Source organism: Oncorhynchus keta, chromosome 18, assembly GCF_023373465.1.
Source record: "Oncorhynchus keta strain PuntledgeMale-10-30-2019 chromosome 18, Oket_V2, whole genome shotgun sequence".
NCBI classification, from domain to species: Eukaryota; Metazoa; Chordata; class Actinopteri; order Salmoniformes; family Salmonidae; genus Oncorhynchus; species Oncorhynchus keta.
Genome location: NC_068438.1, coordinates 15,605,362 through 15,630,114, shown reverse-complemented (window position 1 = coordinate 15,630,114; position 24,753 = coordinate 15,605,362). Strand labels below are relative to the sequence as shown.

The following is a 24,753-nucleotide window of genomic DNA, read 5'->3' as shown; positions in this document are numbered from 1 at the left end:
GGAAACCCCAGGACATAGTGTCTATAATACTGTAAAAGGTTCTTCTACATAGAAGATCATAGGAAACCCCAGGACATAGTGTCTATAATACTGTAAGAGGTTCTTCTACATAGAAGATCATAGGGAACCCCAGGACATAGTGTCTATAATACTGTAAAAGGTTCTTCTACATAGAAGATCATAGGAAACCCCAGGACATAGTGTCTATAATACTGTAAAAGGTTCTTCTACATAGAAGATCATAGGAAACCCCAGGACATAGTGTCTATAATACTGTAAGAGGTTCTTCTACATAGAAGATCATAGGGAACCCCAGGACATAGTGTCTATAATACTGTAAAAGGTTCTTCTACATAGAAGATCATAGGAAACCCCAGGACATAGTGTCTATAATACTGTAAGAGGTTCTTCTACATAGAAGATCATAGGGAACCCCAGGACATAGTGTCTATAATACTGTAAAAGGTTCTTCTACATAGAAGATCATAGGGAACCCCAGGACATAGTGTCTATAATACTGTAAAAGGTTCTTCTACATAGAAGATCATAGGAAACCCCAGGACATAGTGTCTATAATACTGTAAGAGGTTCTTCTACATAGAAGATCATAGGGAACCCCAGGACATAGTGTCTATAATACTGTAAAAGGTTCTTCTACATAGAAGATCATAGGAAACCCCAGGACATAGTGTCTATAATACTGTAAGAGGTTCTTCTACATAGAAGATCACAGGGAACCCCAGGACATAGTGTCTATAATACTGTAAAAGGTTCTTCTACATAGAATATCATAGGGAACCCCAGGACATGGTGTCTATAATACTGTAAGAGGTTCTTCTACATAGAAGATCATAGGAAACCCCAGGACATGGTGTCTATAATACTGTAAGAGGTTCTTCTACATAGAAGATCATAGGGAACCCCAGGACATGGTGTCTATAAAACTGTAAGAGGTTATTCTACATAGAAGACCATAGGAAACCCCAGGACATAGTGTCTATAATACTGTAAGAGGTTCTTCTACATAGAAGATCATAGGGAACCCCAGGACATAGTGTCTATAATACTGTAAAAGGTTCTTCTACATAGAAGATCATAGGGAACCCCAGGACATGGTGTCTATAATACTGTAAGAGGTTCTTCTACATAGAAGATCATAGGAAACCCCAGGACATGGTGTCTATAATACTGCAAGAGGTTCTTCTACATAGAAGATCATAGGGAACCCCAGGACATAGTGTCTATAATACTGTAAGAGGTTCTTCTACATAGAAGACCATAGGAAACCCCAGGACATAGTGTCTATAATACTGTAAAAGGTTCTTCTACATAGAAGATCATAGGAAACCCCAGGACATGGTGTCTATAATACTGTAAGAGGTTCTTCTACATAGAAGATCATAGGGAACCCCAGGACATAGTGTCTATAATACTGTAAGAGGTTATTCTACATAGAAGACCATAGGAAACCCCAGGACATAGTGTCTATAATACTGTAATAAGCTCACATAGTTGCTGTCACAAACTCCAAACTCCTCACAGTTGTCTCTGAATAGTTGAGCAAATAATTGCTGTACTTACAGCCTTCAGAAAGTATTCGTATCCCTTGACTTATTCCACATTTTGTTGTGTTACAGCCTGAATTCAAAAGGGATTACATATATTTTTCTCCCCCATCTACACACAATACCCCATAATGACAAAGTGAAAACATGTTTTTAGACATTTTTGCTAATTTATTGAAAATGAAATACAGAAATATATAATTTACATAAGTATTCACACCCCTGAGTCATGTTAGAATCACCTTTGGCAGCAATTACAGCTGCGAGTCTTTCTGGGTAAGACTCTAAGAGCTTTGCACATCTCGATTGTACAATATTTGATCATTATTCTTTTTAAAATTCTTGAAGCTCTGTCAAGTTGGTTGTTGATCATTACTAGACATTTTCAAGTCTTGCCATGGATGTTCAAGCCAATTTATGTCAAAACTGTAACTAGGTCACTCAGGAACATTGAATGTCGTCTTGGTAAGTAAGTCCAGGGTATATTTAAGTGATCATGCCCGAGAAGTGTTTGGATGATATATTGGCATGGGTGTTGTTAGGCTCGAGACGAAGTTGAGGATCGGCAAACAGTGCCAAAAATCCTCCAAGCACTGGCTTCGAGGGAATTTATACAACTGTTTAGCAACATATTCAAATAAGGTTTGACATATTTTCATTAAAAACGTTATTTTTATACAATTTTTCATACTATTTCATCCTTCCACGAGATATAGTCCTGACACAAATCTCAGGTTGCTACCCAAGCCGGCTGGTCATTCGTTCTATCCGTTCGGTTGCCAGAGATGTGACCCAGTCAAATGTTCCATTGCAACGTTCTTATCCCTTTCTACCTAGCCAACTACGACTAACTTAGTCACGTCAAACAGTAAAGCTAGAATAACAGCAAAGTAGCTGCATTTGCATTTAAGCTGTTTACTAGTGACATTTATTTGGATACATCCATAACAATGAGCTAATGAGGCACAATTTCGCCTGGCATAGAAAATCTGCTCTCTCATCAGGACACTGTTATTCAGAGGAGCTAGTCAACAACACAGCTACAGTAACACGATCACTTCAAACTGAAGCTGGAAAGACTGCAAACTAGCTGCATTTTGTTTTACCTGTTTTCTATTGACATTTCTTTGTATATATCCATAAAAAATATGCCTGCTGATTCATGATTTCGACTGGCTGAGAAAAGCTGTCTGTCGGTCTGTTTGGTCCCGACACATTCATTACTATGGGAGAGCTGGAGATCAAATTTCAATATTGAAACAATGTTGTAAATGTCAGAGACATAAAATATAATGCTAGTCTAAAAGAAATGAGAGATAATGTCGAGAGGCTCTTTATAGTGGAGTGGATCAAGTTTATATATTGCCTGGCTGGACTGATGAGACAGTGTATTGCGCAGTGAAATGGCACAGAGTATATAGGCATTTCAACATCATAGTTTTAGCCGGTGGTAACTTGTGGAATAGACACTGGCTGGAATGTGGTTTTAACCAATCAGCATCCAGGATTAGACCCACCCATTGTATAATTGGTCTTGTGTTTTAGGTCATTGTCCTGCTGAAAGGTGAATTTGTCTCCCAGTGTCTGTTGGAATGAAGACTGAACCAGGTTTTCCTCTAGGATTTTGCCTGTGCTTATTCCGTTTCTTTTTATCCTAAAAAACTCCCTTGCCATTAACAAGCATACCCATAACATGATGCAGCCACTACCATGTTTGAAAACAAAGAGTGGTACTAAGTGATGTGTTGTGTTGGATTTGACCCGAACATAACGCTTTGTATTCGGGACATTAAGTTAATTTCTTCGTCACATATTTTGCAGTTTTACTTTAGTGCTTTATTGCAAATAGGATGCATGTTTTGGAATATTTTTATTCTGTACAGGCTTAATTCTTTTCACTCTGTCATTTAGGTTAGTATTGTGGAGTAACTACAATGTTGTTGATCCATTCTGGTTTCTCCTATCACAGCCACTGATTTAAAGTCACAATTGGCCTCATGGTGAAATTACTGAGTGGTTTCCTTCCTCTGGCAACTGAGCTAGGAAGGACACCTGTATCTTTGTCGTGACTGGGTGTATTGACACAACATCCAAAGCATAATGAATAACTTATTTTTTACCCATCTACCATCTACCAACCTCCCTCGTCTTTGTTGTTGAATCTGTGTTTGAAATTCTCTGCTCGACTGACAATTACATGTGTGGGGTACAGTGATGAGGTAAGTCATTCAAAAATCATATAAGACACTATAATTGCACACAGATTGAGTCCATGCAACTTGAACTTAATGTGACGTATTGACTCAAGACATTTCAGCTCTTTATTTGTAATTCATTTGTAAATATTTCAAAAAACATAATTCCACTGACATCATGAGGTGTTGTGTGTAGGCCAGTGGAACATCTGAATTTAATCCATTTTAAAATCAGGCTGAAACGCAACAAAATGTGTAAAAGTCAAGGGGAGTGAATCAATTCGGAAGGTACTGTGAATTCATGTTGATCAGTTTATTCCTTTGGTGGACCCCATTTTTGATTGATATTTGTCCCAAAAAAATCATGAATGGAACTTTTAATCTCAAGTTGTTTTTGTGTTCTACTTGTGGCCCTGGTTGTTCTGAATTAAGTGAGGCTAATTATAAGGGCTGGATATAAAGGAAGATAAATGAAAAGCCCATTTTTGTTGGGGTCTCGGAACTGATAGGGTTAATAGAAAAAAGTGTGTGTGTAACATTTGTCTACAAAGCTACATCTTCACTGTCACTGGAAGTACAAGAAAATAGTCCTGATCTACACATCAACCCTCTGGTAACCCACGGACTCTGCTGTGCAAGGTTTATGTAGCCCTGGTAATAATCGATTCCTGGAGCGCGTCCTTTATTTGCCCATTAGTCCAGGAGACGTTGATGCCTTAGTAATGGCACACAGGCTAAGGCTTGGGTAAAGAGACACGGCTTTAACAAACAGTGATACAAGCATTCAGTCATTTTAAAGCCGGGTCCATCTCTGGATGTATCAGTCTTTACGCAGTGTGGCATGAGAGCTCATGCTGGATATCACTGAAGACAAGCTTGGGTAAACTCAAACAAACAATTGTAAAGCTTTTCAAAAACGTATCTTTAGGCACACGGAAGATGCACCCAGGTGAAAGAGGCGCTCCAATGGAGACCTGAGGGAGGAGACGAGAAATGAGTTGACTTCAAAAGACATCCAGGTGACCTGTGACAATATGAATGGGAACAATAACTTCACCTTGTGTCCGATCTCGGACTCTTATAAAAGGATCCTGCTCCCACTGACCTACAGCCTGGTGTTTGTTCTGGGTCTGACCCTAAATGGAGCACTGCTGTGGGTGGTGTGCTTCCGGACCCGGACCTGGAGCTGCTCTGTCATCTACCTGACCAACCTGGCCGTGGCTGACCTGCTGTATGTGCTGTCCTTGCCGCTGCTCATTGTCAGCTATGCCATGGATGACGTATGGCCCTTCGGTGACATAATCTGCAAAGTCGTCAGATTCTTCTTCTGTACGAACCTCCACTGCAGCATGATGTTCCTCATGTGCATCAGCGTGCACCGGTTCCTCGGTGTGTGCTACCCGATTACTGCACTCCGGTTCAGGACCAAAAACCTGGCTGTTTTGATGTCTGGCTCGGTTTGGGTCCTGGTGATGCTGGAGATATCACCAACCCTTTTGTTTGCCCACACCGGGTTCATCAACAACATGACGGTGTGCTATGAAATGACCAACCCTGGCCAGTTGTATACTTACTTTCCTTACGACATGTTTCTGGACGTGGTTGGATTTCTGGTCCCTTTCATTGTTATTACAATCTGTTACTGCTCAATGATGAGAGTGCTCTACCGGGCTGGAAGGGACAACTCAAAGGAAGGGACAGAGAATCTAAACAAGTCCATACGCACCATTCTGGCGGTGTGCTTGATGTTCGTGCTGTGTTTTGTGCCTTATCATATTGCGCGGATAGTGTGCCTGTTCATACGCGTCTATGTGTCCAGTGACTGTAGAGTCATCAACTTGGTGATGATCGGCTATAAGATATGGAAACCCCTGGTCAGCTTCAACAGCTGCGCAAACCCACTGCTGTACTTCCTGGGTTCAGACAGGCAACGGAAGCAGCTCTGGGCCCAGTTATTTAGGAGTAAGATGGTCCATCCCGTGGTGTGCACAGTACAGCCAGATATAGTACCCGCCGTGTCTGGTACTGCCAGAAATCAGTGACTGATTCCTTTTTCTCTGCAAATCAGAATTCTTATTTGATTTTAGTAGGTGAATGGCCCATTTTGTTCTAAGCCTTTTGGCACAGAATTACCCATTTGGTCAGGCAGCCCTGACAAGAGGTTAAAAGACTGATTCACTGATGTGTTCTTAAGGGCCTTTGTCCCCTATTCTGGAAATAACACACAGCACATTTCTCTCAGATAGTTTTTTGGAACCACATGTTTTTCCATTTCACAAACAACAAAGTACAGAACTCATTACAATACCAAAGTAAACACCTTCAATATATTACTGACACTTAAATATAGTGCAATTTACGTACACATTTCTCAGTCACATACTAATAAAGGCAATGGCTGTATTCAGTCCTGAAGGTAATATTCTCACCTGTAGGTATGTGCAACATATTGTATCGCAGATAAATAGTGCCCTCTGCTGTTGACACAGTTGTTAACCATATCCACATTGCTGAGGCCCATGCAGACAATTATTATTATTATTATTTTTTACTTAGTCAAGACTTCATACTTACTGTACAGGGCATGGAAAACATACATTATTATACCAAATAGTACTTTCAAGATACAAACATAGTTATGATGTATATAGTAGCTTATTTACACCATCGAATGTAATTTTGTGATTAGCTTAGAAATGGTAATACATAAACAAAAAGGCACAAGTGTGGCTTCACAGAAACATATACAAAATACAGCAGTAGCTTATCAGTTCTACGTCAGTTAAACACCTGAAAGTACATTGTAGTGGAGGATATTTTGTACCTTTTGTCCAGAGACATGGACACAGACTGAATTTCTATGTTGAGGGGGTTGTGAAGAGTAGGCCGCATCACTTCAGTACACTTCTGTGTGCCAGTGAAGACCGGGGGGGTACAGCAGTGATCTGGGAGCTGGAAGTAGAAGGGAATTTAGCATCCATCTGCATACGGTGTTTGTGTGTACCTGAGCTCCTAGTCTGGACAGGTAACGGTTGCGCAGGCCAAAACCAGACATAGGCCTGAGTTTGGCCAGCTTTTTCCCAGTCTGCTGACTGACCCTCTGACACCTTTCAACTCTACAAGGACAGCAGGGGGAGTGGCATAATCATCATGGTAAACATACAAAAGTTGATTTGCCATCCTGAGACAATACTGTAGTATATAAAAGTACATTTGATCAGACAGAATGACAATCAGTTCTGGCAAGGACACAATGGCCTGATAATGTTCTTTAAAAACACACAGTGAAACACATTCCTTCATAAATTTAACTGTGGCAATTTAAAATAGCCTAAAAGTACAACATGTAGTTTGAGGTCATTTTTTATTGCAAAAAAATAAAATATTAATTTCTCTCCAGGAACAGGGTTGGAGATCTTTGATCTAGGCAGTAGTACCCTTAGAACACATGTTATTTAGAGCTGCTAGAGAGATCAACTCTAAACAGACAGCACTCATTGCAATTTACACAGAGACTATTCTGGATCTAACAAAGACAAACAGCCATCACAACTTTAGTGGTATATGGATAGGCTTCCTCCACCACAATATTTGACCTAATACTATGCTACGGCAAGCCACTTAGTTAAAGCTCGTGATGTCCAGCAGAAAACTGATTCAGGGTTAAAGAATTTGAAGCGATCATTCATTACAATAGAACAACTATCATCAAAAGTGATTGACAGAATTATCATTTGATTTAGTGGTTTTCAACACATGAAAGTGTCTCTTGGCAATTTCCTGAGAGTGGTCAATAAACATCAGCAAAAAAACAAACACTTATCCTTCATTCAGTTGTACAGCAAAGAGGGTTTCCACCCAATTGCCAATGTTAAGTCAGCCCCCCACACCTGATTCAGAGGGGTTGGGTTAAATGAAGACACATTTCAGTTGAATGCATTCAGTTGTATAACTGACTAGGTGTCGCCCTTTCCCAATGTTTTAGGTTTCTTCAAAGTTCTTCTTACACATAAGCCAGGTCATTTTCATGAAGGTCACTAAAAACTGCTGCATTCAAAATTTGAGTTAAAAGTTAAGAAATGGAACGTAATTATGCATTGGGTGAATACTATCAAAAATGTTTCCCCTTTAAATTCCTTTATCACTTTGACAGGGTCTGCCTTAGCCTTGATGGTGTGACAGAGAGTCAAGTTTTACGAGCCTATATGATGAGCCAAGAGAAAAGGAATTTAATGAAGGAACGGCGCTATAAAGAATTTAACACAATGCAGATTCTGAAATCCTCTAGATGATGTGTATATGATTACTATTGAGAATGACCTCACTGTATACAAAAGCCGGGAAAGGAGATGGGTTGGTTTTGCAGTTGCCAGTTTGACATTTTCTTCATGATGATTACACAGATTATTAATTTGTGGTTGTTTAAAAGTTAAGCACACCAACTGTTTGTTTCAGATGATCAAAAACCTGAAGTAAAAATGTAAAGACCTTTCCGAACAATATACAAAACATGCATAATATAACATTGATGGACAATTAAGCACTTTCTAACACCCTGGTTTTAGAGAGATGCTTAAAATATTTTTTCTAAGAATATTGAACCAGTTCGTTCACCTCTTATAGCATAGATGATTTTACTAAGCAATAAGACACATCCAGGCGTACATTATCAGTGAAGAACTTTACATCCCTGAAGTAAAAGTCACTCAGCCTGGGGCCTAGTTCCACAGACAATTAAAAACCTTTCAATGTCAGCTTAAAGTGCTTTCTGGTAGCCCACTCTACTGACATTAAAGTGTGATTGGTGCTGAGGTTTGAGGTTCCAAAGCATGCACACAAACACCAGTCAGTCATTAGCCAGCCCTCACACAGCCACAGGAGGGAGGAGTCAGTGAGGAGGAGTCGGTATGTGATGTCAGAGCAGAGGGGTCAGCATCTGAGCTGTGATGGGTCAGTATGTTGTTGGGAGGGATCAGTTACGTTGCAGGAATGGGTCAGTGTGCAGATGGGAGGAGCCAGTAGGCTCCCTAGGGGGTCATTGACAGCTGTGGCCCAAGACTGTGTGCCCGCTCACCTGGAAAACAACACAGCACAGGGCCAATGCGTTAGTCTGGGGTACTCTGCACACAGCCACACACACACCAAAAGCCAACTAGAAAATAAATCCTTCTCTACTGCCCTTGTTGAATTGTTGATAAGCGAAACCTTAACTTCATCCCATTTTTCACATCTGCATGGGCAAGTCAACAAGGGCAGATGAAAGGAGAGAAGACGCTGGCGAGGTATTGGTCCGAGCAGTAACGCTACACACGAGCAGAAACAGGTTAGACCACACACGGACCGCGTTCAGGAACAGTGTATGAGAGTTAGGAGAGCCAGAATTGGTTATTAAGGAGCAAGAAATCAATACATGAAAAACATTATGCAGATTGAGCACCAAATACACTCTTTATCTAGACAAAGTCTAAATCTTACTCAATCCAGAGCAGTCATATGATCTACTAAGCTTGCACATGTTCATTCAGAATGTTAACTACAAACCTCTGAAATGGCTTTTCTCAAATGTTTTCAACAAACCCACTTGGGATCATATATGGTAGAGTTTCTTACAACTTTCTCTGAGCCTTCAGATAAGGTGAGAGGTTGGGAACTCTAGTGAAGAATATCACAGTTGCAGGCTTTTAAAAAAATCCAGCACCAGTTGGATGTTTAATAATACACTGATAATAGGAACTTGCCTTTCTCCTTATGAGTGGGTTGAAAACCTAACGTTCAGTGGCTCTTGTGTATTGAGTGTGAGAGGAAGGGGGGTGAAAGGTCATGGATACTCACTCGGAATCTGAATTGGAGCACTTCAGGAGTTTTTCCCGGGCAGAGGCTGAGAGGTTCAGATCTCCTCCTGAAGAAAGAGGAGGGGAGAGAGTGGTAGGGAGAGGAAACAGAGGGAGAAGGACAGAAAGAGAAAGGGTGGGGGAGAGAGAACCGGAGAGGGATATCAAAGAGCATGGTTAGTGATGATATCATAAGGCACGCTCCACAGTGAGTGGTGTAACGGTGTCAGGGGAGCAAGAGGCCCGCTCCCATCTCTCTTACCTCGTAGACAATCAACAAAGTACAGCATCACTACTGCGATCAGTGCCACTGAGAGAGAGAGAGAGAGAGACATTTATTGGTTGACTCAACACACACAGACACATAAATATTTTACTCACAGCAGACACAGGTGCTGAAGAAGACCTCCAGGAAGAGGTATCCCTCGTTGTCCAGAATAGATCCTGCTGCCATGGAGATCAGAGCCAGGCCCAGGTTCTGGATGGACTGCATGCTGAGAGGTTGGAATGCCATATATCATCACCACCACCATCAACAGCAGCATCACCATCAACAGCAGCAGCAGTATCATCATAGGCACAAATAATGGTGGCCAGAATGCAAAAGCCTGTAGGTATGAGGAGGTTTTCTGGTCAGACAGAAGGGGTGGGTAGGAGCAAGTATACTTACAAGCCATAGGCTGTCCCCAGCTGATGCTCTGGCACCACGAAGGCCACCATGGGCTACAGGGCACAGGCCAGCAGGGAGTAGGACAAACCCAACAGGGACTGGAGGACACAGACACACAGTACTGTTATGTTATCAACACTGTTACCAACACCATTCACTATAACTGGTTACCCAGTCACAATACAACTACATTATATACATTCTACATTCTATATATAAACTCACTGAAAATCTGACTGTCTTGCAGGACTAAAATTGAGTGTTCAAGGAGCCAGTGATCCAAGGTTGCTCATCACTGCATACACCAGGTGTCTAGTGAATATACTACTAAATGTCCCCAAGGGCATATTTTGCTGTGAACCACTCTGTACCATTCTAACGGTAACCGAATGGAGAATGGTCATCACCATGGCGATCCAGGGGTTCCAGAAGATGAAGGCGAGCATCATGTGGGCTATGAGCGTCGTGACGACGGCACACAGCACCCAGATTACATTCTTCCCTGTCCTGTCCACCATGAAGCCCAACACAGGAGAGGCTGGGGCCGAGATGATGTACACAATACTGGGAGAGAAGAGGGTGGAGAGAGGGATACGGAGGGAGAGGAGAGGAAGGGAGGAGGAGAAGGAAGAGAAAAGGGAAAGGAGAAAGTGTTTAGAAGGGGGATAGAGAAACGTATAGTTACAATGTGTTGTGGCAGTTCTTAGCCTGAGGTGAGGAGAGCTAAAACAAACCTCATTTTGAAGAACTAACACAGGCCTCACTCCGTCCAAATGGGATCACTCGTCTTATTGAATTACTCTAGCATCTCAGACTGGGGTGAAGTGCTGTGCGTTACCTGTTGATTACTCTTGCTTCAGCTGGTGAGAAGTTGAACTTTTCAATGAAGAAAACCCTGCAAGGGGAAGACAGACAGAGGTGAGAGGACAGTCAGTTACAGCAGACCAGAGTCGGTCCATACGATCACTGTAACATATTCCACCACCACATTAAGCAAATCCCTGCTCCTGTCCTAATGGCAATCCTCACAGCTCAGACCAATGTACTCTTTATGCTGCTATTACCTTTTTTAAACCTTTATTTCACTAGGCAAGTCAGTTGAGAACAAATTGTTATTTACAATGACGGCCTATCCCGGCCAACCTCGGAAGACGCTGGGCCAATTGTGCCACCCTACGGGACTCCCAATAATGGCCGGATGTGATGCAGCCTGGATTCGAACCAGGGACTGCAGTGATGCTTCTTGCACTAAGATGCAGCGCGTAGTGACTATGCATTGATAATAAACAGCGAGTAGCAGCAGTGTAAAAACAAAGGGGTGGGGGTCAATGTAAATAGTCCGGTGGCCATTTGATTAATTGTTCAGCAGTATTATGGCTTGTGGGTAGAAGCTGTTAAGGAGCCTTTTGGTCCTAGACTTGGCGCTCCGATAACACTTGCCTTGCTGTAGCAGAGTGAACAGACTGATCCTCCACCAAATTGGGTGCGAGACAGTGTGGCTTGAAAGCCTCTCCAGGTCTCGCACCCACTGTGAAATTTGGTGGAGGATTGGTGATGATCTGGGGGTGCTTTGGCAAGGCTGCAATCGGGCAGATTTGTCTTCCTGAAGGACTCATGAATCAAGCCACGTACAAGGTTGTCCTGGAAGAAAACATGCTTCCTTCTGCTCTGACAACGTCCCAACTCTGAGGATTGGTTTTTCCAGCAGGACAATGCTCCAAGCCACACAGCCGGGTCAATCAAGGTGTGGATGGAGGACCAGCAGATCAAGACCCTGTCATGGCCAGCCCAATCTCCAGACCTGAACCCCATTGAAAACCTCTGGAATGTGATCAAGAAGAAGATGGATGGTCACAAGCCATCAAACAAAGCTGAGCTGCTTGAATGTTTGCGCCAGGAGTGGCATAAAGTCACCCAACGTCAATGTGGAAGACTGGTGGAGAGCATGACAAGACACATGAAAGCTGTGGTTGAAAATCAGGGTTATTCCACCAAATATTGATTTCTGAACTCTTCCTAAGTATTTTCATTGCATTATTCGAGGTCTGACAACTGCATCTTTTTTGTTAAACAAGTTGTCCTTTTCTGCAAATAAAAGTTCTAAAAGACAATATTTTTATTTGGAATAAATGTTGTCGGTAGTTTATAGGATAAAACAAAGGTGTTCATTTTAACCAACACATACAGTACCTATAAATAGTAAATCCAGAGAAACTGATCATTTTGCAGTGGTCTCAATTTTTTCCAGAGCTCTGTGTGTGTGAAATATACACTGCTCAAAAAAATAAAGGGAACACTTAAAACACAATGTAACTCCAAGTCAATCACACTTCTGTGAAATCAAACTGTCCACTTAGGAAGCAACACTGACAAATTTCACATGCTGTTGTGCAAATGGAAGACAACAGGTGGAAATAGGCAATAAGCAAGACACCCCCAATAAAGGAGTGGTTCTGCAGGTGGTGACCACAGACCACTTCTCAGTTCCTATGCTTCCTGGCTGAAGTTTTGGTCACTTTTGAATGCTGGCGGTGCTTTCACTCTAGTGGTAGCATGAGACGGAGTCTACAACACCCACAAGTGGCTCAGGTAGTGCAGCTCATCCAGGATGGCACATCAATGCGAGCTGTGGCAAGAAGGTTTGCTGTGTCTGTCAGCTTAGTGTCCAGAGCATGGAGGCGCTACCAGGAGACAGGCCAGTACGTCAGGAGACATGGAAGAGGCCGTAGGAGGGCAACAACCCAGCAGCAGGACCGCTACCTCCGCTTTTGTGCAAGGAGGAGCACTGCCAGAGCCCTGAAAAATGACCTCCAGCAGGCCACAAATGTGCATGTGTCTGCTCAAACGGTCAGAAACAGACTCTGTGAGGGTGGTATGAGGGCCCGACGTCCACAGGTCGGGGGGTTGTGCTTACAGCCCAACACCGTGCAGGACGTTTGGCATTTGCCAGAGAAGTCCAAGATTGGCAAATTCGCCACTGGCGCCCTGTGCTCTTCACAGATGAAAGCAGGTTCACACTGAGCACATGTGAGAGTCTGGAGAACCGTGGAGAACGTTCTGCTGCCTGCATCATCCTCCAGCGTGACCGGTTTGGCGGAGGGTCAGTCATGGTGTGGGGTGCCATTTCTTTGGGGGGGCCGCACAGCCCTCCATGTGCTCGCCAGAGGTAGCCTGACTGCCATTAGGTACCGAGATGAGATCCTCAGTCCCATTGTGAGACCATATGCTGATGCGGTTGGCCCTGGGTTCCTCCTAATGCAAGACAATGCTAGACCTTGTGTGGCTGGAGTGTGTCAGCAGTTCCTGCAAGAGGAAGGCATTGATGCTATGGACTGGCCCGCCCGTTCTCCAGACCTGAATCCAATCGAGCACATCTGGGACATTGTGTCTCGCTCCATCCACCAACGCCACGTTGCACCACAGACTGTCCAGGAGTTGGCGGATGCTTTAGTCCAGGTCTGGGAGGAGATCCCTCAGGAGACCATCCTCCACCTCATCAGGAGCATGCCGAGGCGTTGTAGGGAGGTCATACAGGCACGTGGAGGCCACACACACTACTGAGCCTCATTTTGACTTGTTTTAAGGACATTACATCAAAGTTGGATCAGCCTGTAGTGTGGTTTTCCACTTTAATTTTGAGTGTGACTCCAAATCCAGACCTCCATGGGTTGATCAATTTGATTTCCATTGATAATTTGTGCGTGATTGTTGTCAGCACATTCAACTATGTAAAGAAAAAAGTATTTAATAAGAATATTTCATTCATTCAGATCTAGGATGTGTTATTTTTTGTGTTCCCTTTATTTTTTTGAGCAGTGTATATACAGTGGAGCAAAAAAGTATTTAGTCAGCCACCAATTGTGCAAGTTCTCCCACTTAAAAAGATGAGAGGCCTGTATTTTCATCATAAGTACACTTCTACTATGACACACAAAATAAGAAAAAAATGCAGAAAATCACATTGTATGATTTTTAATATATTTATTTGCAAATTATGGTGGAAAATAAGTATTTGGTCAATAACACAAGTTTCTCAATACTTTGTTATATACCCTTTGTTGGCAATGACAGAGGTCCAACATTTTCTGTAAGTCTTCACAAGGTTTTAACACACTGTTGCTGGTATTTTGGCCCATTCCTCCATGCAGATCTCCTCTAGAGCAGTGATGTTTTGGGGCTGTTGCTGGGCAACACAGACTTTCAACTCCCTACAAAGATTTTCTATGGGGTTGAGATCTGGAGACTGGCTAGGCCACTCCAGGACCTTGAAATGCTTCTTACGAAGCCACTCTTGCTGCCCGGTCGGTGTGTTTGGGATCATTGTCATGCTGAAAGACCCAGCCACATTTCATCTTCAAATGCCCTTGCTGATGGAAGGAGGTTTTCACTCAAAATCTTACGATACATGGCCCCATTCCTTGACACGGATCAGTCGTCCTGGTCCCTTTGCAGAAAAACAGCCCCAAAGCATGATGTTTCCACCCCCATGCTATGGTGTTCTTTGGATGCAACTCAGCATTCTTTGTCCATCAAACACGACGAGTTGAGTTAACCAAAAAGTTATATTTTGGTTTCATCTGACCATGTGGCATTCTCCCAATCTTCTTCTGGATCATCCAAATGCTCTCTAGCAAACTTCAGATGGGCCTGGACATGTACTGGCTTAAGCAGGGGGACACGTCTGGCACTGCAGGATTTGAGTCCCTTGCGGCGTAGTGTGTTACTGATGGTAGGCTTTGTTACTTTTGTCCCAGCTCTCTGCAGGTCATTCACTCAGTCCCCCCCACGCTCTAACAAAATAAGGTATTTGGACATAAATAACAGACATTTTCGAACAAAAACAATTATTGTGGACCTGGGATTCCTGGAGTGCTTTCTGATGTAGATCATCAAAGGGAATATTTATCATGTAATTTCTTGTTTATGTTGACACCATCTTTGTGGCTGTGGGGTTTTTAAATTGAGCGCCGTCTCAGATTATTGCATGAATTTCTTTTTCCGTAAAGTTTTTTTTAAATCTGACACAGCGGTTGCATTAAGGAGAGGTATATCTATAATTCCATGCGTACAACTATATTATCATCTACATTTATGATGAGTATTTCTGTTGAATGATGTGGCTATGCAAAATCACTTGATGTTTTTGGAACTAGTGAATCCAACTCAGGTTTTTTTATATATAAATATGAACTTTATCAAACAAAACATGCAGTCCTATGAGTGTCATCTGATGAAGATAATTCAAGGTTAGTGATTAATTTGATCTTTTTCTGTTTTTGGTGAAGGCTTATTGTGGTTTGGTGGAGACCTAACATAATGGTTTGTAGTGCTTTCGCTGAAAAGCCGATTTGAAAATCGGACACTTTGGTGGGATTAACAACGAAAATAGATTTAAAATGATATAAGACACGTATGTTTTAGGAATTGTAATTATGAGATTTGTGGTTTGAATTTTGGCACCCTGTTTTCACTGGTAGTTGTCATATCGATCCCGGTATCGGGATTGCAGCCACAACAGGTTAAATCAACTAAATTCATCAAGGCAAAATAAGATTGGCTAATGGTGAGAGGTAACAGATTAGTAGAAGGAACCTACCCTCCATCACCTCCCTCCTCACACTAACGCTGTCAGAATTCAGTGGACATGATGACCATAGATAATGACCGTCATCCCTGTCAATGTCATTACCCGGTGTTATTCAGCTCTGATTGGAACACGCATCTGACGCGGTCACACAGTGCCATGTTAACTCACCGGTCCCTCCCTGTTCCTTGTTGAGGATCCTCTCGGCTCGCTTGTCCAGGTAGCCCAACACTAGAGCACAAACCAGAGAGAATATACAGGTCGCCCCAGCTGGAGAAGGAGAAGAAGAAGAGAGATAGATGGAGAGAGCAAGAGAGAGAAAGGGTGAGGAGGGGATAAGGGAGAGAGAGACAGGAAATCATCAGCTATGAACAGGTAGGTGTGTCTCATGATAGTGATAGTTTATTCGCCGCTAGTCAGCACGTCCACACAAACTATTATTCTGGGTGTGCATCAGCTCATGTTTTTTTTTTTTTATCTCTGCTTCCTTCGGCCCAACAGTCACAGTAATTAGATAACAAAGTAGCTCAAAGTTTTACTTTGGATTTAGTGTCGAGAGCTGTTGCCGGAATGCTTTCAATTTCTTGGAGGTGGTCGATTGTTGGGACCGAGAGAATGAAAGCATCAAAGCGGAGACCGAGAGACTGAAACACAGCTTCCATCTCAAGGCCGTCAGACTGTTAAAAAGCCATCAGTAGCACCTTAGAGGCTGCTGCTCTATTTACATAGCCTTGAAATCACTGGCCACTTTAACAAAGGGAACACGTCATTTTAATCATGTTCACATATTTTGCATTACTCATCTCATATGTATATACTGTGTTCTATGCCGTTCCGACATTGCTCATACAAATATTTATATAATCTTAATTCCATTACTTTAATTTGGATTTGTGTATATTATTGTGAAATTGTTAGATATTACTGTACTGTTGGAGCTAGAAACACAAGCATTTCGCTACACCTGCAATAACATCAGCTAAACACGTGTATGTGACCAACTATTTTTTGATTTGCCTCTCGAACTCTTTCACATCATATCCCCTCTCTACAGCAGAGGGGTCTGTGGTCCATCAAATATTCTCTATTAACCAGGTGAAGTTTCAATAAGTACAGGATGTGGCTAGAGTAAGTGGGTTTTGGTTTGAACTAACAGTAGGGTATGGATATATTAGACCCATCTCACAGGCTTACTTTTTCACCTTTTTTCCTCAGTCTCCGTTTCTTAGTCTCCCCCCTTTTAAAAAAGTCCATCCCTCTATCAGTGCTGAGATTAGAGAGCATTTGTGATAGAAATTGTATGGTGATGCAGCTGGAGAGAGATATGTAACCTGAGCCTCAATGTAGACAGCAGGCCTGGAAATCTAGCTCACTCTCCTCCTGATCAAATGTTGACACGCATCTCTCACACACAATGTGTGGTTCTATATTATGTGAAGTTTAATGTGGACGCCAGGAAGTGTAACTGCTGCTTAAGCAACAGCTAATGGGGATCCTAATAAAATACACACACGCTATTGATGCGAGGGTTGACTCACAACCCGCAGTCCCTATGGTTATATTGGGGGGGGCTGGCGGGTGTAGGGTCATGAAATATTGTGTGGATGAAGGGCAGGCGGGCTGAATAAAGAGAAACAATTCATTCTAAAAATCCATAAATTTAAATATTCTTGTTCCTATATATAGGCCACATTGAGATTCATATTTTGTATCTGGCATTAGTGCCTAAGCCTAATATATAGGGCCTAATAGTGTGCATGCCAAATACATGTGCCAATCTCCAAAATGCTTTTGGGAACTTGGGCAGAAAAGTGTAACATCAATCCACTGAGGCAAAAAGGACCGTGTCGGAGTTGAATTCAATAAGAGAAAAGCTGCAGAAACGAGGTGAAAATAAGGAAAAGGGAGGAAAAGCCATGTTTGGGAAAGATCTGTTGTACCAGCAGGTCAGGTCTCCAGCCCCAAGCCCATCTCATCTTACATGTACTCTGACCGCAAAAAGGTACCACCGCAGGTGACATGTTTGTGTGGACATTGTTTTCGGGAAAGGGCTTCACCTCCATGGCACAGGGACTTATTAACATTGGAGCCTGTTATAGAGCGGTCAACACCAACTCTATGATCCCGCACAGAAGAGACAGTGTGCGAAAGAGCCAAACAGGCTGCAACAGAGAAGGCTACACTGTCTGAAATCAATCAAAAACACTTTAGATGACGGTGGCGTTGCCATCACCACAGACATGTGGACGGATGATTTCAAGAGAAGAGCAGACACCGTGCTTACGACGATTGGCAACTGAAAAGTTGCGTTGTCATCACCAGCGTGGAGTTTGAAGGCCGACATGCTGAAGTTGGTCAGCAAGCCGTAAACAGAAATACGGCAATTGCTCAAGGACAGAGACCAACTGGGTTGAATTAAGGGCATTTACCAGGATGAGCTGAGTACTCATCGACTTCCTGTCTGTCTTCAAGGCAGCACTTTTAGAGCTAGAAGGAGAGAAGTACCCCGCTCTCCATTTGGTGATGCTCTGGTTTTATAAACTAAAACAACACTGAGCCAACACGCGGGGATCCACTCTACGGGGATCCACTCTATGCGGGGATCCACTCTACGCGGGGATCCACTCTACGCGGGGATCCACTCTACGCGGGGATCCACTCTACGCGGGGATCCACTCTACGCGGGGATCCACTCTACGCGGGGATCCACTCTACGCGCAGGCATCAAAGGTCCTCACCGAGAAGATGCTGCTCACTCCCACTCGGAAACTCGCCACATTCCTGTGCCCAAAATTCAAAACACTGAAGATGCACCTCAACGAAGAACGAGTCACTATGTACGACCAAGCCAGGAGACTGACAGAGCCAGTCAAGTTTCAGCACCACGGACCTGTCCAGCCATGCTGCCTTGTGTCGACGCTGATGGAGTTTCAGCACCACGGACCTGTCCAGCCATGGTGCCTTGTGTCGACGCTGATGGAGTTTCAGCACCACGGACCTGTCCAGCCATTCCTGTGCCCAAAATTCAAAACACCTGAAGATGGTGCCTCAACGAAGAACGCTGAGTCACTATGTCCAGCCATGGTGCCTTGTGTCGACCAAGCCAGGAGACCATGGACAGAGCCAGTCAAGTTTCAGCACCACGGACCTGTCCAGCCATGCTGCCTTGTGTCGACGCTGATGGAGTTGCAGCACCACGGACAGAGGATTTCATCCAAGATAACATATAATAATAATAATAATAATAATACATTCTTATTAGGTATTTTTATGATTTAGACTGCTATAGGCCTGAATCATTAGTTAAGTCTAAACTAGTAGGTTATGGATATTCATAGACCTATTACTTGCTAAATTGTGTCACCATGCCTCATGGCCTAATAGCCAAATAATGTATTGAAAAATATTGACATTACAGTTGGGAGCACAAGTAACTACTCCATAAATAGACCAAGATTTAACTTGACGGAGCGGGAGGACAAGACAGAAGCCGAAGAGATGGACGAAATCCAGAGGTTTAGAAGCACTCACTTTTCCCTGGCGGATTGTGTTAGGGAAAGTTTGCTTGCTTTCTGGGAGAAGCAGCTCAACTCCGGACTCTTGCAAAGAGAATTCTCTGCGTTCCGGCATCAAGCACATCGAGTGAACGCATCTTCAGCACTGCTGGGCGCTTTGTTGAATCCAGGCACAACCTGAAACCTGGCACAGTGGACCCTATTCCATTTCTTAACAGTGCTGCAAAAGAAATCAAGACAGAGTACACAATTATACCCTCATAACTGGACAGTTGGTACTTAGATTTTCTAAACTTTGGTGTGTTATAATCTATTTATTTTCTAAACCTATTTTCTCATGAGATATATATATATTTCAAATAATTCATATACCGGTATGTTAGCCCAGTCAGGCAGTCTGCCAACAACATGTCCATTCACAGTTTCACATTTTGTTTTAGTAAAATAATAGGCTACTGTTCAATAGGCGCAAGCCTTTTTAAATGCTCAAGAGAAATGTAATGGTTCAATAAATTGTTTAAGAAAAGAAAAAACAACTGCACAGCACATTTAGGATATTTGCGGGTAAGGGTCAGGTGTGGGCCTCAGATTTTCTCTTTAGCAGATATATGTTGGGTGGTTGCGGATGGGATATCAGTTGCAGGCGGGTGAACAAACAGCTGACCCACGCATCACCAACACACACACTTAACTCACCGATCAGGAGTGAGACTCCCAGAGTGGTGTGTCCTGTCGAGCATACCAGGTCAGCGACACGGTTGTACACCGAGCCCATGATGTTCATGTTGACCGTGCTACCCTGAGGGGGAGGAGACAAGCCAACACTCCCTGATCAGCCACATAAATAATGCCTTAAGTATTTGCTTCTGTATTTATATACAGTGTAATACATAGCTTCCAGCATGTTCTTACCAGCCTGGCCATGCTGAGCTGAAGACCAAACACCAGGTTGAGTTCCTTCCCTTTGAACCAGTTCACTGCATAGGTGTTCTGGGCCACCGCCAGGGACTCACCGCCGATCCTACCCAGAAAGAGCACTTAGTTAGGGGGAGAGAAGTGGCTTGGAGCTGTAGCAAGGAAAAGCTCTAAAAAGCATCTTACCCAAACACAAAGCGTCCAATCTCCATTAACCAGAATAGATCTAGAAGTGCACCAACAGCAACTATAACCTGTGGAAATACACAACGGTGGGAAAAAAAACAGTAGGCATGCTGAAAAGTAAAGATAGCTTATCTAACAACTAACAATGACTAAATAGCTTGTAGCTAGTTAGCTGGTTAGCTTCTGGAGGTTCTTGATTGTGTTCTAAAAATGTAAAATAATAGCAATTCCGTATCACATTGGGTGAGGCAGGTCCTTCTGTAGCTCAGTTGGTAGAGCATGGCGCTTGTAACGCCAGGGTAGTGGGTTCGATTCCCGGGACCACCCATACGTAGAAAGTCGCTTTGGATAAAAGCGTCTGCTAAATGGCATATATTATCTTATTTCACTTTTGGATAAATAGCACGCCCAATTTCAACTTCCTGCTGCTCATGCCAAGAATATAAGATATGGATATTATTAGTAGATTTGGATAGAAAACACTGAAGTTTCTAAAACTGTGAGTAACAGACATGGAGCAGGCAAAACTCAGGACTAACCGTTCAGATTTTGTTTTTGAGGTCCCTGTCTGTTCAGTGAGTTCTCATTGGAAAACGATATTTCTTAGGAACTTGTTTTCAGTTCCTACCGCTTCCACTGGATGTCACCAGTCTTTGGAATTTGGTTGAGGTTATTCCTTTGTGCAATGAAGTATGGCCATCTCAGAACTGCGTAACACTGTTGAGAGTTGCGCAAGACTTGAAAAGTAGCTTGGTTTGTTGTCTTCCTGTATTGAACACAGATAAATCAGTCTTCAATTTGATCGATTATTAACATTTAAAAAATACCTAAAGTTTTATTACAAAAGTAGTTTGAAATGTTTTGGCAAAGTTTACAGGCAACTTTTAAAATATTTTGTAGTGACGTTGCGCAATTCGGAAGCTGTTTTTTTCTGGATCAAACGCGCCAAATAAATTTACATTTTGGATATATATGGACGGAATTAATCGAACAAAAGGACCAATTGTGATGTTTATGGGACATATTGGAGTGCCAACAAAAGAAGCTCTTCAAAGGTAAGGCATTGCCTTTAAATTGTTTAACTTGGGTCAAACATTTCAGGTAGCCTTCCACAAGCTTCCCACAATAAGTTGGGTGAATTTTGGCCCATTCCTCCTAACAGAGCTGGTGTATCCGAGTCAGGTTTGTAGGCCTCCTTGCTCACACATGGTTTTTCAGTTCTGTCCACAAGTTCTCTATGGGATTGAGGTCAGGGTGTTGTGATGGCCACTCCAATACCTTGACTTTGTTGTCCTTAAGTCATTTTGCCACAACTTTGGAAGTATGCTTGCGTCATTGCACATTTGGAAGATCCATTTGCGACCAAGCTTCAACTTCTTGACTGATGTCTTGAGATATTGCTTCAATATATCCACATAATTTTCCATCATCATGAAGCCATCTATTTCATGAAGTTCACCAGTCCCTCCTGCAGCAAAGCACCCCCACAACATGATGCTGCCACCCCTGTGCTTCACGGGTGGGATGATGTTCTTCGGCTTGCAAGCATCCCCTTTTTCCCTCCAAACATAACAATGGTTATTATGGCCAAACAGTTCTATTTTTGTTTCATCAGACCAGAGGACATTTCTCCAAAAAGTATGATATTTGTCCCCATGTGCAGTTGCAAACAGTAGTCTGGCTTCTTTATGGCGATTTTGGAGCAGTGGCTTCTTCCTTGCCGAGCGGCCTTTCAGGCTATGTCTATACACGCCTCGTTTTACTGTGGATTTAGATACTTTTGTACCTGTTTCCTTCAGCATCTTCACAAGGTCCTTTGCTGTTGTTCTGGGATTGATTTGCACTTTTCGCACCAAGGTACATTCATCTCTGCGTGGTCCCATGGTGTTTATACTTGCATATTAATATTTGTACAGATGAACGTGGTACCTTCAGGTATTAACATTTCTCTCAAGGATGAACCAGATTTGTGGAGGTCAACATTTTTTTCCTGAGGTCTTAGCTGATTTCTTTTGTTTTTCCCATGATGTCAAGCAACGAGACATTGGATTTGAAGGTAGGCCTTGAAATACATCCACAGGTACACCTCCAATGGACTCAAATGAAGTCAATTAGCCTAACAAAAGCTTCTAAAGCCAAGACATAATTTTCTGGAATTTTCCAAGCTGTTTAAAAAGGCACAGTCAACTTAGTGCATGTAAACATCTGATCCACTGGAATTGTGATACAGTGAATTATAAGTGATTGTTGGAAAAATGACTTGTGTCATGCACAAAGTAGATGTCCTAAACGACTTGCCAAAACTATAGTTTGTTAACAAGAAAATTGTGGAATGGTTGAAAAACAATTCTTAATGAACCCAACCTAAGTGTAAGTAAACTTCTGACTTCAACTGTGTTCACACACAATAGTTCAGGTTTGGGGTCACTTGAAATGTCCTAAATTTTGAAAGAAAAAAAAAAAATTTGTCCATTAAAATAACATCAAATTGATCAGAAATACAGTGTAGACATTGTTAATGTTGTAAATGACTACTGTAGCTGGAAATGGCAGATTATTTTTAATGGAATATCTACATAGCAAAAAGAGGCCCATTATCAGCAACCATCACTCCTGTGTTCCAGTGGCACGTTGTATTAGCTAATCCAAGTTTATCATTTTAAAAGGCTAATTGATCATTAAAAAAAACTTTTGCAATTATGTTAGCACTGCTGAAAACTGTTTTCCTGATTAAATAAGCAATACAACTGGCCTTCTTTAGACTAGTTGAGTATCTGGGGTTCAGCATTTGTGGATTCGATTACAGGCTCAAAATGGCCAGAAACAAAAGACCTTTCTTCTGAAACTCAGTCAGAAATGTCTATTCCATGTGAGACATTGCCAAGAAACTGAAGATCTCGTACAATGGTGTGTACTACTCCCTTCAAAGAACAGCGCAAACTGGCTCTAACCAGAATAGAAAGAGGAGTGGGAGGCCCAAACGTCTGAACAGTCGTGTAAAAGTAAAGTACAGATACTCCAGACAACTACTTCTGTACTTTAAAGTATTTTTATACAAGTACATTACACCACTGGAAATAAACCAATTGAATTTGTACTACATATTTTTGAAGTAGAGCAGCTCTCAAATACATCTCCATCATGTGGTGTTTACCTACCTGTCCAACGCAGACAAACAAGGCGAAGATTATCGTTCCTAGCCTAACAGGATAGGAGAAGCACAGTGACAGAAACTAAGTTGGGGATGATATGAAGTGAATATGTTCATCACAATGTTATCTCTCCTTGTGTTGCTGGAGATGACTGCCCTAGTTCATCATAGATTCAGATGAATCCTCCACACACACACACACACACACACACACACACACACACACACACACAATTACCTCAGCATCTTTTGTTGTCAGAGGTTTATGGTGAGACTAGGGATTTCCTACTAGAGCACTGGAAGACAAACACTACCCATATTACAGTGGGTAGACGGGCTGTATTGTCCATGGAGGAGAGTGTGGGGGAAAACACACCAACAGGAATCTGCACCAGAGTGATTACAGAATCCCTTGTCATATTATATAAATATGACGTACAAGGTCCCTATTCGTGTAAACCTCACCGTATCTACGAATTGTACACATACAGTTTTTGCTCTGAGCAGCACAGCACTATGCATGAGATGTGTGACTGTAACCAGGTTGTCACTGGAGGCAAGAGGTTAAATACCATGTCTGCGCCTGTACAAAGCTGTTGTCCTTGGAAGGCAATAAACAACTATTCCATGTAGGGATGATGTGCTAGTACAGTAATGTTTCATTAGTAACCTGTAGTCCTACCTGATGCCAAAGACCATGTCGAGCAGGAAGCCCCCCAGGAAACAGAGCACCACGTTGGGCCAGGAGTACCAGGCATAGAGCTGCATGAACATGGATGTGTTGAGCTTCATGTCCTGGTGAAGACCAGAGAGGAAAGAGAATGTCAGTGCATTGGAAGCCCAAATTACTGGAAAAGTCAAACAAAAAGGCAGGAAAACACATATGAACTCTGAGTGCATGGACCAACCATACACTAACTATGACCTTTGGTCTGTTTACAGTATTATAAAATCTTTGAGTACAGCGAAAGAAAAACGTACCTATGCTAGTTCTAATGAGCCAGTTCCTTGTTAGTGCGACAGAACACCAAAGACGACGCATTGCTTTGTTTCACTGCAAGTTTACAACATCGTCATGAAGAGTCAGACTTGCACATATAATTACAATGGGCCATAGACTTATAATAACTACAAAACATTT

General features: G+C 42.5%; 1 protein-coding gene and 1 pseudogene across 1 annotated transcript; one reads left to right on the top strand and one right to left on the bottom strand.

Moving 5' to 3' along the window:
* Nucleotides 1–4,794: 4,794 nt before the first annotated feature.
* LOC118373509 (P2Y purinoceptor 3-like) lies at nucleotides 4,795–5,802 on the top strand. Its single transcript, XM_035759643.1, has one exon. It carries the CDS (start codon nucleotides 4,795–4,797, stop codon nucleotides 5,800–5,802), a length of 1,008 nt encoding a protein of 335 aa, XP_035615536.1.
* Nucleotides 5,803–8,889: 3,087 nt separating this feature from the next.
* Nucleotides 8,890–24,753, bottom strand: part of LOC118373510 (major facilitator superfamily domain-containing protein 1-like) — a 45,767-nt pseudogene continuing 29,903 nt past the window's right edge.

Coding starts and splice junctions, on each gene's coding strand:
- LOC118373509 (XM_035759643.1), top strand. CDS start 4,795: ATGAATGGGAACAATAACTTCACCTTGTGTCCGATCTCGGACTCTTAT.